The sequence below is a fragment of the Delphinapterus leucas genome, chromosome 9, assembly GCF_059928025.1.
Source record: "Delphinapterus leucas isolate spDelLeu-1000000601 "Yukka" chromosome 9, BTC_Dleu_Yukka2, whole genome shotgun sequence".
Taxonomy (NCBI): Eukaryota; Metazoa; Chordata; class Mammalia; order Artiodactyla; family Monodontidae; genus Delphinapterus; species Delphinapterus leucas.
The window spans coordinates 69,122,773-69,136,071 of record NC_143137.1 but is presented as its reverse complement, the minus strand read 5'-3'; the positions used below and the strand labels follow the sequence as shown (position 1 = coordinate 69,136,071).

At 42.8% G+C, this 13,299-nt stretch overlaps 2 protein-coding genes across 3 annotated transcripts in view; one reads left to right on the top strand and one right to left on the bottom strand.

Moving 5' to 3' along the window:
- BZW2 (basic leucine zipper and W2 domains 2) overlaps positions 1-12,056 on the bottom strand; it is a 58,081-nt gene extending 46,025 nt beyond the window's left edge. Inside the window, exon 1 of one of the 2 annotated variants that reach the window (XM_022587515.3) lies at positions 11,836-12,056. The gene's annotated coding sequence lies outside the window, so the exon portion shown is untranslated. Of the gene's footprint in view, positions 1-10,908; positions 11,076-11,835 lie in introns of those variants that run through there. The other variant, XM_022587507.3, reaches the window with a different exon arrangement.
- The window catches only part of ANKMY2 (ankyrin repeat and MYND domain containing 2), a 35,199-nt gene continuing 33,318 nt past the window's right edge, over positions 11,419-13,299 (top strand). Inside the window, exon 1 of the mRNA XM_022587498.3 lies at positions 11,419-11,683. Coding sequence (XP_022443206.1) covers positions 11,617-11,683 — 67 coding nt within the window. The 5' untranslated portion in view covers positions 11,419-11,616. The remainder of the gene's footprint in view (positions 11,684-13,299) is intronic.

Genomic DNA, 13,299 nt, shown 5'->3' with positions numbered 1-13,299 from the left:
TTTTGAATAATGATTCTTGCTTCCCTGTAAATAAAAATATTCCAGAAATTACATTTTAAGTATTAATGTACAACCTCTTCACTGAAATAAAGACAATTACATAATGTCGCTTATTTCATCTCAATGAAGTTATTTTCAAAAACTTTCAAGAAGTATAAATTAACTCCGAAATAGTTTCACTCTGCTTATCAATTCATGCCATCTACTCAAGGGACTCTGTAAGCAGTCCCTGGGGCAAGCACATGTCCTTCTCTGGACCCTTCCACTTTCCCCATTTGGGATCTCTCCCAGGCCCTTCCCTTCCCCCAGCAACTGACCAGCCCCACTCAGCTTCCCAGATGGCCTAATCTTGCTGATGTCATTCTTATGTCTCAACACTTTGAAAAACACAAACACACCTTCAACTACACACACTGTACATACTTTGGCCTTTAGAAAACTCATTCCTCAAACGTAACATTTCAGGGTATCTTAATAGCAAAATGTCTTAAAACCTCTGTTCTAGTTAAGACCCTTAGAACTTTTGTCTGCAAGACAACAGGATAGTGATAACAATTGCATACCTATGATATTTCAAGTTGTAAATTCAGAGAATTTAGAGGAAATGGTGGCATGAAACAGAAATATCCAATGATTAAATGTCTAGTTGTGGTTTAAATATATTTATTAATTTATCAAGTATTTTAGGGCAGGCTTATTGTGTATCAGGCACTGTACTAGAGCACTGGTTTCAATCCAGGGTTAATTTTGCTCCCCAAGGGTCATTTGGCGGTGTCTGGAGACATTTTTGCTTGTCATGCTGGGAGAAGGGGGCTGCTACTGGAATCTAGTAGGTTGAGGCCAGGGATGCGGCTCAACGATCTACAACACTGTAGGAGAGCCCCCTACAACAAAGGGTTATCTCGCCCAACGTTTTAATTGTGCCAAGGTTGGAAAACCCTGCATTAAAGAGGAAACAAAGGTAAGCAAAGCCAGAGATGGGCCTTGCTCTCAAGAATTGAAAATTGTGCACACAGGTCTAAACACATCAGAGCAGCAACCAGCCAGATATTTCCTTGAAAGACTTATTTCTGTTTGCCAAACATTAATGTCAATTGTAGACAGAACAAATGCATCACCGAGTAGCTCTGGCAGGAGGTGATAATGGGGAGGGGCTACGTATGTATGGGGGGAGAGGATATATGGGAAATCTCTGTACCCTTCTCTTAACTTTGATGTGAACCTAAAACTGCTCTAAAAAAAAAATTAAGTTAAAAAAAAAATCAGCAGGGAGTGGTGTCAAATGCCAGAGAGCATTCAGTTGATTAAGGCTAATTTTGTATCAAACACAAAACTGATGGGAGTGTTTATGACTATCAGTACAAATAGAAGAGTAGGAGATAAGTTATTATGGTGAGGGGGACTGAAGTCTGTTCCTCTCTTCTTAGCATTGTAATCAAGGAGGAGAAGATGACAGAATCTTCTGGAAAAAAAAAATAACACCCTAGACTGGTTACTAGCGGGAGAATGTTGCTTTGGAGCAATGGCTTTTTACAAAACATGGGAATGAAACTTCAGGAAGTTCAAAGGTGGTGACGGACAGGAGTCCAAATGTCTTCTCACTTGTGAGTTCTCTCAACCAGGCCACTCCGGCCCCCATCCTCCCAGGAGGGGACCTGCCCAAGCCTGTCTAGCAGATGAAGCTTTATTTGAAAGGCTGCACACACACAAAAAGTTACCTACCATACACATGCCTATTTCACAATGAGGACAGCGTGAAATGTATAGAAATGCCCTAGCCTAGCCTGGGACTTAATGGGACACAGCACACTGATGATATGAAACTGTATTCCCAGATACAATTTTAAAGGAGTGAATTACAGAAACTCAAATTGAGAGACAGAGAGAGAGAGAGAGAGAGGAGACCAGTGCCACATTACAAACTTTCAAGTATACTTTTTCAAAAGGCTTAAAATCATTCATTTGCATTCATTTATTAAACATACCTCTATCTGGTACTGGTCAATAGGGATGCAGATGGGACCAATCAGACAAAATACATAGGCAAGATGCATGGTGCTCACTTTCTAGCAGGTGAGGTTTGACCCAAGCACTGCACAGAAAAACCTGGCAGTGTGATTTAAGAAGTAATGGTCTCCAGTATGTTAAAGTACATCACATGATGAATTTGAGTTGCAGTTGTGTTTATTAATGCTTTAACAATTAAACGTGTGTTGCATTTTTGTTTTTTTACGTTTTAACTTATAATGGATATCCATGAGGTATGGAACACTTTGAAACCTGAAGAACTAAACCTAGACCCTCATCTCACACTCTGATAAGGTTCTGAGATGTCACGCCACTTGCCTGAGGTCAGGCATTCCATTCTAACCTTGGTGATAAAGCAGAGATCAAAGCAGAAAAATCAGGCCCTCACAAACACAGAACGGTCAGGGCCAGAACCCGTCAACTGTCTACTTGCAGTGCACTTCTCCAAAGAACCAACTGAAGTTGTTGGGTAACCATTTATATGATTCTTGAAAACAGCTTTTTTATTATTTGCCTCATGAATTTTATGGTTTAGAGTCAGAAAGTGAAGCATAAATATTAATTTTAACATCTAGTTCAGCACTTGGATAAACTGAATTAACATATGTTACCTCCCAAATGCCAAATAGTTCTCCGTGGAGTTCTAGTAAGGAGAAAAACATTTGTCTTTAGCAAGAGGATTTAACAGAAATCCTGCCTGTTAAGGACATGTAAATCGTAGGAAATTTATGGCTCCATAGTTTCTGGTACTACTGGAGCTGGTTCTCAACTTCTTTCCTGCAGAAGCTCAACGCTAACGTAAACACCATCTTCACACTCCTCCACGCCCGATGTGGCGTCCTTTCCTCTAGCCAGCAGCTTCCTCTGTACCAGCAATGTGGGCTTCTCCTTCCTGTTTACAATAGCCCCATTCTATTACCTTGTATACTGAGAAAAACATATGTCATATTCTCTTTTTTCCTTAGAAATGATCACAAATCCAGGAAGCTGTCGAGGTTGGTTTGAAAAGCATTAAAGTCTTTTGTGTGAATATGCAAAAAAGAAGAGGATACAGTAGGATATTATAAAACTGCACACCCCATGGTGGCTTATGATATAGTCTCCATAGTGCTAAGAGTTAATATTCCTTACTGTTACTCACCTCTGCCTAGCACTTTTCTTGAGATTTATTTAGAAGTCCTCAAAATAACAGTGCATCTAACAATTATTTTTTAAAAGTCCTCTTCTAACATAAAAATAAGTCGAACTACGAAAACACAATTCTACACATCTCACAAATTTGTTATTATTGTTTTCCTACTAATATATTATTATATATATATAATTAAGAGAATGAAAGATAACAAAACAAAAAACACCAAAGGATACACCTGAAATTAAAAAATCAAAAAAGAACAATGAAAGCATTGTCTCTTTGGCATTTGCCAAAAGAATGGTTCATTCAGTGAGTTACCTAAACCTTTTATTTCCAAAGCAGTTTACAAATATGACTATCAGAATATTTTTTGGCACTTTTCACTCAACACATGCCAAATTTAGAACAGGCCAAATTATTCCAGTTGGCATTTAACTGCCTAAAAGATACTTGCTGAAGAGACCCATGGCCCCAACACAGACATCAGAATGAGTTAAGAAAGAAAAGTATTCTTGTGTATACTGCTGATACTGGTATACAGCAGATTTTTTTAATTTAGAAATTATTCTAAATTGTTGTGTATTTTTTCCCCTAATAGATACAAAGGAAAAATGCTGTGGAAACTCCTAACGACAACCACAATCCCGCATTAAAATGATTCACATTAACCTGATTATTAAATCCCCAAGTTGCATCTCTCAGGTTTAACTGTTTCAGCCATGTCTTTATTCCATTCATCAATAAAAGTAGAAAACAAAAAATCAGAACAGTCCAACTGGAAAAAAAATCAAACTGAGAGAATAAAATTCCTTTAAGGCACTATATAGATAAAAACAGTTCCATGCATCATAGTTTACTTGCAAAATAAATTTCACAATTTCCTACTCATTTTATTTTCTAGCTATTTTGGCTATTGATATTCTAGCTATTTTGGATAATTCCAAATTAGTTTGTATTCAAGGGCAAAATATCCGAATAAGTATATGATTTTCTCTTCTATGGTTTCTTTTTATGTCCATTATTAACTTTCCTGCTACCACCAATTCTGAAGATACTGCTTTATAATTTTCAGTTTAGTCTAAAACATGTGATGTCATAAATTACTTGAGAGCAAGAACAAACCTTTAAAATATAATCTCCACTTCCATGATTTTAAAAAAGTTGACATACTGAAGAAAACGTGCCTTTCAAAGAAAAAATTTCTAGTTCCAATACGGTTGGCCAGAAAATTACAGCCAATATTTATTTTATAAATATTTATAACATGTTATAATATTGTATGGAGTTGTTTTCTTGGGGGTTGTTCTCCCTGGAATGTTCTCCATTTTCTGGCTCGCCTGCCCAAATTCACCAATCCTTCCAGACTCTGTTCAGAATCTCACTTTCTCTAGTCCTCCCACTGAGCTCCACATGTTCTGGAATCTGCACTTGTGACTGTACTGCTCTGGTTGGGGACTGGAGAAGGCTGTGTGGGGAAGGGGTCATTTGAGCTGAGAAGGATTGGAGTAAAATGTGATATGCAGAAATGGGTGGAGGAGGGTATTCTGGGAGCAGGAAGCCAGTGGGTGGGTAGGGAGTAACCACATTGTTCACATTAGAGCTGAAAGACTGGACGGAGCCAGACAGCCACCTGAACAGGCAAAGGGAAGTTCTCAAAGGGGTCTAACCTGTCGGCTGACAGAGGCGGGGGGCGGGGGGGGCTTTTGGATGATGACTTTAGTCCCTGTTGTTTCAGGGGCTGGCGGGTCTTCTCCTAAAGGATAGAGGCCTCTTGGGAACAAATATCATGTCTTATCATTTGGGATTCGCTGAAAACAACAGATGCATACCAAGAACTTTCTTATTATTATTAAAAAAAAGTTAATCCTGATTAATATTTTTAATAAGTTAATCCTGAGATAGAATTACTAGAATTATATCTTTTATGAAAGTCTCTCTTGAAAAATAAATCTCTTCCAAAATGTAGGAAGTTGGGCTTATGGCAAATACTAATGTCTATACAATTTTACTTTAAAATGATTTCTTAACTAGGCCTGTAATTGTGTTATTCATCTTCTTCTCAACTGTAAAAACAGGTAGAATTGGCCCTAAAAATAACAATTAATTTTTATATAACATTTTATAGTTCACAGGGGATCCTCAAGTGTCCTCAGAGTCATCCTGTAAGTTTGGTTAGTATCCCTGTTTTATATATGAAGAAAGTGAAAGCAAGAGACATTGCCTTGGAAAAGCCATCTCATCACGGAGTCTTGGTTTTCCCACTCTAATTCTCAGAGCTATGGCTGTGCTTGGCTGTCTCCCAGGGCTCATCCATAATCATTTCCTACCAGGTCAGAAGAGGTTACTTAATGGGACTGCTTTACTCCACAATCAACAGACCAGGAAGAGATTTTACTCAGAGGCTGATGAATGTAGTTTTAAGGGCTGCTTTGTCTGCCGGGTCTTTTTAACACAACCCCGCAATAGATAACCAAATAACAAGAGATAAAAACACCAGTTTTCTAGCTTAAATGTATTTATTGGGAAGGTGAATGCTACCTTTTCCCTTCTGATGCAAAAATAACTTTCTATTTTTAATTATTGGAACTGTTTTACTACACTCAGAGATAAGAGGCACCAGCCTTGAGTTTTAAATTCCACAGTGACATAGCTAATATAAATATATATGAGTTGAAGGTGGATATACACTAATGTGTGCTTCAGCATTACCTGGCAATGAGACTGGACTGGCTACATTGTCCTTAGACACTGTGAAGGCTTGGCTTTGAAGCTTAATTAAATATTCTTTAAGAACGCTTCAAACCAAATCTGGGAAGAAATGTTATGAATGATACCAAAAAATTCCATGTTGGCTTCTGGAAACATTAACATTTCATAAGTCCAAAACATTATAAAAGAAACATAAACATCAAGACACGCAGGTTATAAAGTTTTAAGAATTCAGAAAGCAGTTGTCAAAGCAAGCATTTAGTTAAGCAAATCCTGAGGAAGGACGTGGCAGGCACACCTGAGTGTGCTTCCGATTTTCATGCAGTGAGATACCTCCTCTAACTATTGCTCGTGACATTACCAAAGTACTTCTTTTTTTGGAAATGCCTTCTGACTTGATTTATGTGACACAGAAGAAAATCAGTAACTCCACTTCATTCATGTCTTGATTTTCTCAGTTAAACGAAATATATTTGCACCCCTTGTTGAGACGTGTCTGCAAATTACTTCGTCAGGGTCTAAAAAAGATGAAGATTAGCTGCCAGTAGGATATTCATAAGCTTGTGACACAGCACTGAGATACGCCACCTACCTCTTCGTTTTGTGGAGAAGCTAAAGGGTGATGTGAACAGTTTATGGAAATGCATTGTTCACAAGACAGTCTTTTGCAGATTTAGGTGTAACTGTTTTAACATTAAATGGATAACCGCATAAGCTCAACTCTAAGTATAGAGAAAGTGCATTTGTATCCATATTGCTTTCTCTCTCTCGCTCTCTCTCTTTTTTTTTTTTTGGTTTAAACTACAACGACAATTTCTTAGGGGCTGTAATACATCCAGATTTCCTTTTTAAAACTTCCTTATGGAAAATCTCAAACATATCAAAAGCAGAGAGAACAGTCTAATGAAGTCAATGTACTCATTGCCCACCTTCAACCCTTAACAACACGGTGAACTTTGTCTCATTAATACTCTTACTCAGTCCCTGTCCCCCACTGTCACAAAATTATATTGAAGCAAGTCTTAGATGTTCTACCATTTCCCCCCCTTAAACAATTCAGTACGTATCTCTAAAAGATAAGGGACCTTTTAAACATATAACCACAATATTAGTTTCAAAGAAAATAAAAATCCTTAATATCATCAAATATCCACTCAGTCAAGAAATGTACCTAAGAAAAGAAAGTTAAATGTCAAGGAAAACATTACCCCAAAAGTTACAACACTCAAAAATGAGCTATTCCCCTGCAATAAAAAGAAAAAGGCATTCTCTTAAAGCACAGAGCTGTACGTCAAGGGCTTCAAAGAGGGAGTCCAGGAATGGTCTGCAAAATTTGTAACATGTGCATATGAACAATTTTTTTTTTCTTGGTTGGTAGCATTCATCAGAATGTCAAGCAGCTTGAGACCGAAAACATTTACAGACCTTCTGCCCTTGGTTATGATTGTGTGTGCTTAGGGCCACATCACCTCACATTGCCGGGAAGGATTAGTCAAGTAGGGAAACAAATCCACCTAAAATAACTTGGAGATCAAACTGAATTCAACTCAGCATGTACTGAGCACACACTAGGTGCGAGACATGGTTCACAATCTTGAGAAGCAAAGGTAAACTAATTCTAGTTAATTTACAGTCTAGAAGGAGAAGGGGTCAAATAGATTAACAAAAACTGAACTAGGATGTCATGAAAAAGGTGCCTGCCTTAGGTTATTTTCATGGGGATCCAGATGAAGAAGCAAAGATGATGTTAATTTCGGGGTGCAAGGCGGGTGGGGACCAGGGCTCCTAAGAAGATAGGAGAAAATTAGAGGATGTCAGCAACTGTACCAGCAACTCCTGAGGAAAGATTGTTCTTATCGCCCTTGCTGAGGGACGGGAATAAAAATGTTTACTAGGGCCTGTATTCCCCTCCTGGATGGGGTGGGAGAGGGGACCATGAAAGTATCTTGAAAGCTGACACTTCATCAGATCTGGGAAGGAGAGAAAGACTCGGTAAAGAGGGAAGGGAGGTCACTCCAGGAAGAGAAAAGCAGGAACAAAGGGGTGGAAACTACTGGCATGTTAGGGAATCAGCAGTGAGGTGACCTTAGAGCAGAGTATGTGGGAGGGGCTGGCTGACTGGAAATGCCGGCTGGGACCAGAAGTCGGAGCCTCCTAGACCGAACCTGGGCTGGTGGAGAGGAACCAGAAGTACGAGACCACAGCCTCTATTCTGCGGCAGGTGGAGAGCCATTGACATGCTTTAAGTGAATCAGTTCTGTCTTTACAAAGTATGTCTCATCCTTGGGTGCATGATGAGTGCTCAGTGTATATTGGTGGTGGTGCCTTAATGGTGGTGCCTTGAATGAGCTGGATGGAAAGCAGGCTACTTAGGAATCCATTGCAACAGGCCAAGAGACGTCCAGGGTGGTAGCAGTAGAAAAAGGGATGATGGGGACACATATAAGGATTTCATACATTTCAGAAATCATTATTTTTTAAAAGGAGAAGAAAGAAACAGAGACCAAAGCAACATATAAATTCTATTGCATATTGTGGAACAATGTGTTAGTATGCTCTCATTTCTGTAAGAAAAAAAAAAAGTGGAACTATACATATAAGCTATATAAACACATACAATTTCTCAGAAAGGTATGAGAAAAATGGACACCATGGGTTGTAGGGCATGGAGAAGAAACTGTGCAAAGAGGTCAGAGAGTCTTTTGTACCTTTGTCACGCTAAACCACATGAATGTGTTATCTATTAGCTAAAGAATATATAATTTCCCCCTTATTGCTAGCCACAGAGATAGAGAATAATGAAAAACGAAAAGGTTTTGGAGACAGATCTAGGTTCCAATTTTGGCTCTGATACTTCCAAACTGTGGGTCTGTGGGCAAATTAACTTCTTTTTGTTTCTGTCCTCTTATTTTCAGAAACAGGGGTAATACTGGCTAATTCCTAGGTCGCTACAACAATGATTAAACAAATCTTATAACAAAGCATCTGGTAGAATATCAGCACAGACTAAGGACCCAATAAGTAGTAGCTATTTTATTACCAACAAAACTCCTTTGATGGGAATACATTCTTAATACAAAAAAAGTTCCTTGATCTAGTCTAAGGTATGCTCATTAGCTAATCTTATTCCTACATTAAATATTAACACTGGCCAAAAACGATTAATGGAATCCATCTGATGAACACAATCCATTACGTATCTGCTTCTAGAAATTTAAACTTAACATATTATTTATATACATTTCTAGGCAGATGTTGGCTTTTTTACTTTAAATGTCATTGACTCTAGCTTTACTGAATTCATGTACTCACAGAGGACTAAATACCAAGGAGGTGCCATAAGGCACTAGGAAAATAGATAATAAGTTGCTATCCTCGAGGAACTGACAACTTCAGTGAGACAAACAGGTGTGACCTTCAAGTAACCATGGCCCCAATTTGGCACAAGAGATAGAAATACTGTCAGTGAAGCACCCAATTCTGTAACATCCCTTGTAAAATGTTAAGTCACATGGTAAGGAAAGGTTACTCCGCAAGCATTTTCTTAGGTTTCTGAGTTTCTTCTTCATAATACTGTGTTTTCAATCAGTTGTAACTGTGGCAATAGCAGTATTCTAAGTGTTACAAAAGATGGGTCACTCAAAAGCCTTACTACTTGTTTGAACAGTCACATCATTATTAAAGCATTCCCAAACAAAAGTTTCTTTGTTATACATTGCGATGAATAATTTCAAACCATTTTCATGTGATATGTTCTGGCTCAGATCTGCCCCAGCCTGTAAAGATGAAGCCTTAGACAAGAAAACATCTGGGATTTGAGGAAAAAATTTTGTTAAAGGCAGGAAATAATGAACATCTTCCAAGATTTCACAAGTGTTAGTGAATGCTTCCAAGAAATGAAGGCGTAAGGCCAGAGGAAAATACACTTCACTTCATATATGGCACAGCGGGGAGAAAGTGATGGTATGGGGGGGATGCTTAACAAAAAAAAATCTACATAATTATACAAATATTTCTCTTTGAAGCAGACGCGTCTTGGGAGAAACACTAATACTAGACTGTAGAGAAACAACAGTAAACACTAATTTCTACAGAAGCTTTCGCTGATGCTGTAAATATGTTATGGATGTGCACCCGGGAGGAACGACTGACTTCGTATTAGCAAGCAAGTCCTGTCTCTGAGTCACAGGAGGGTACACGCTTGTATTTGGCTCCTGGCTTCCTATAGTGAAAGCCTGAAGCTACATATTACAGTTGAATGAAGGTTGGATTAAGAGGCTAATCTAATGCTATATATAGACAGCAACACCAATTTAATCTCCGCCCCTTCTCCCTCCCCTTCCTATTTCCATAAATCTCAAGATCTGAGTTACAAAGAGACTGGGAACTCTAGAAGAGAGAAGAGGCCCTCCTTCCCCCCCTCATCCCCGGCTGTCTTTCATAAACGAAGTATTAGTTCAAGTGTAAATTGCTTCCAAACGTCCTTAACGGGCACCATAGAGCGATCAGATCCGGTTTTCTTCTACAGCTTCCACAGACGCCAGAGGAGATGACAAGTGGGGGTGGGTGGGTGGAGGGGTGAGGAGGGCAGGTTGCCAAATGAGAACTACCCTCTCCCGAGACTACTCTCACATGCGTTCATCTCGCTCGTAATGGGAGGCTCTCCTCTCCACCCCACCCCGAGTCCAAAGCCTCAACCCTGGCTTCCCCAGGAGTTACATCTGGCGATGCCACGCACGGGACGATGGGCACCCGCCACTTCCCACCTCGTGGCCGGCGCCTGGCCGCTCTCGGTCTCCCGGGACGGCCAAATGTGGCAAGTGGCGGGTCTTCACTCCGGGGCACTGATACGCGGTATAAGTGATGGTAATGGGGTGGAGGGGCGGCTTCCCCACCGAGAGGAAGGAAGCCGCCCCAGCAGGCACATGCTTCCTTAGGGCCAGCACCGGCAGGGGGGGAAGCTCCTGGTGGGGCTCTGGCTCCGGTTGTCGAAGGCTTCCCGGCTCACCCGCTGCCCTACCTGGGCTGCTTCTCACCTGTCCGAGGAGGTAGCGGCGACGCGCGAGGCTGGGGGCTGCAGCGATTCCGGCAGCGGCGGTGGCAGCGGCGGCAGTGGTGGCGGCAGACAATGGAGGAGTGAAGGACAGACACATTGACACCGACACACGGAGCTCGGCGCAGACCCGCCTACCACGCTGCCCCGCCTCCCAGCCCGCCCCCGTCCCGGGCCGCTCCACTCCCTGGGAAATGAGGGGGGGTGTATAGCGAGAGCAAGGGAGATGCATGCCCCTAGCAGAAACTGCCGAACACAGAAATTCCAGAAAGAGAATTTAAATACTGTCTGTCCCTAAATACGTGCACCGGAAAGGATGGCGGTGGGAGACGTGTAACAGGCATTTAATTTCCCCCCTCTGATTTTCTCCATTTGGTTTTTCCTTCCCAGGCTGTTCCAATGGGAGAATCTCGCTGCCGCCTCCTGCAGCTCCTCCTCCCGGCCGGGCCAATGACTCGCGGGGGGCGGAGACTACTGCTGGGCCTGCAGAGACTGCCCGCCCGGCTCGCCCGAGCTCGCCCGCTGCTCGCCAGCCCCCGGGAGGGTGGAGAGAATTCGAACGCTTCCGCGGTTGGCTACTTAATGTCCTAGTCTCAAGTTGCCTAACCTTGCGGCTGGCGTTCCTAATACAGACACGTCGTTTCTTTTTAATACTCCCAAAGAAACAATACCTGTCAAGCTGGCGGAAGCAATGGTTCACATAAAGAAAGGCGAGCTGACCCAGGAGGAAAAGGATCTGCTGGAAGTCATCGGAAAAGGTGTGGGTGCTGGGCTGCGGCGGGGGCGCTGCCTGCCTGGCCTGGGAGGGAAGGGGGGCGTGGCGGAGCCCGGGCGGCGCCCCCGGCCCGGCTGACCCTGGGTTGCGGTTTTGCGAGGCTGACATCCTGCGACCGGGAAACAGCACTCCTACCTTTGATCTGGGACCGGTTGCGGGGGCGGAGAGGTGGGGAAGGAGAAGCGCCGCTGGGACGGGAGCGGAGGTTGCAGACGTTCGTCTTCTAAATAAGCTTTTGGAAGGGTGCACGTTTCCAGGCTCCACTTCGGATGATAATGAGCGACCCGGGGTGGGGCCTCAGAATGTGCATTCTTCAAAACTCCTAAGGTGATTTTGACCACAGTCCGTCTGGGCGATAGTGGCCTGGAAGTTTCAGGTTCTTAGATCGGTGTCTGAGGGCCGTTTCGCCTTCCGGAGGCCGAAAGATCTGGATCCCTTGGCTGTCCCCGCCCTCGCTTGGGGCGGGTGGAGGGAGCTCCTAAGGAGAAGGGTTCTTTACAAGGGCACAAAACAAGGTCTGTAATTTGCCGCATTGAGGCTTCTGAGTCCAGGGCCACCCTGGCTTCCTTCCAGAAACCCCCGGCCGCCGCAGGAACTCGCAGAACAGCGAGGGGGCTGGGGAGGCGTCCACACCGCTCTGCGCACTTGGCAGCGCTGCGACTTTCTAATCGCGCTCTTCCGCGCTTTCCCTTCCATTCTCCCAACGCGCGTCCCACTTCCGCCGCTCCGAGTCCTAGGGAGGGAGACGCAGGCCCCGGGGACGAGCCAGAAGCCATGTTTTCCGCTCCGTCTCCGAGTGGACGTCCCAGAAGAGTTCCCGAAGTCCCGTTACCTGGCAGGTGACAACAGCGTGACTACGTGGCTTCTGCACTGTCACGGCGCGGCGATACGGATGTGTGGGAACTGCGGGCATTGTTCATTTGGCTGTTTTAAGCTCCCTCGAACGGCAGAGGAGCCAGTCATTGCAACATAAACTTCCCAATTTCCAGTCTTTCTTTTTTTCTAAGTAGCCTGGCTCCCATCTGGACCTACAGAGAGAAAGGCACATGTATTCTTTATACTGACAAGAAAAGTCAAAACGTAAAGGAGAGAAATACCGGATTGGAACTCAACAGGTGCTCATGAGCTGAGCCCACTCCATCTGATCTCGACAGGCTGAACTCAGTCACAGCTGTAATTTGCTATGATGTGTTCTTTGCCTAGAATTGTGGGACTTGGAGTTGTTGCAGATTGTTTGTCCAGTACGGTCCTCGGTGACCTGTTTGGCACTGCAGTCTCCCTTTTCTGCCTGTCTCTGGTTCATGTCTCCGTGCCTTTGGTGGCCCTGGGGTTCAGCTCAGCAACCATGTGAGTCTCAGCTCTGTGCCAGGTACAGTGCTGGGCAAAAAAAGGAGACAACGCATCAACTTATAATCCACCAGGGATGCAAATTCTGTTTTTAAGCAGTCCAGAGCTATCACCCTCTCTCAAAAGTGTAAACAAGTGAGCAGTTTTATAAAGGGGGTCTCTGAAAGCGGCAGGTGGTGTGTGTGGAGACGTAGGGAGGGAATCCTTGGATACATTATTAGGTGTCCACTAGTTTTTATTTTTTAAAATTAA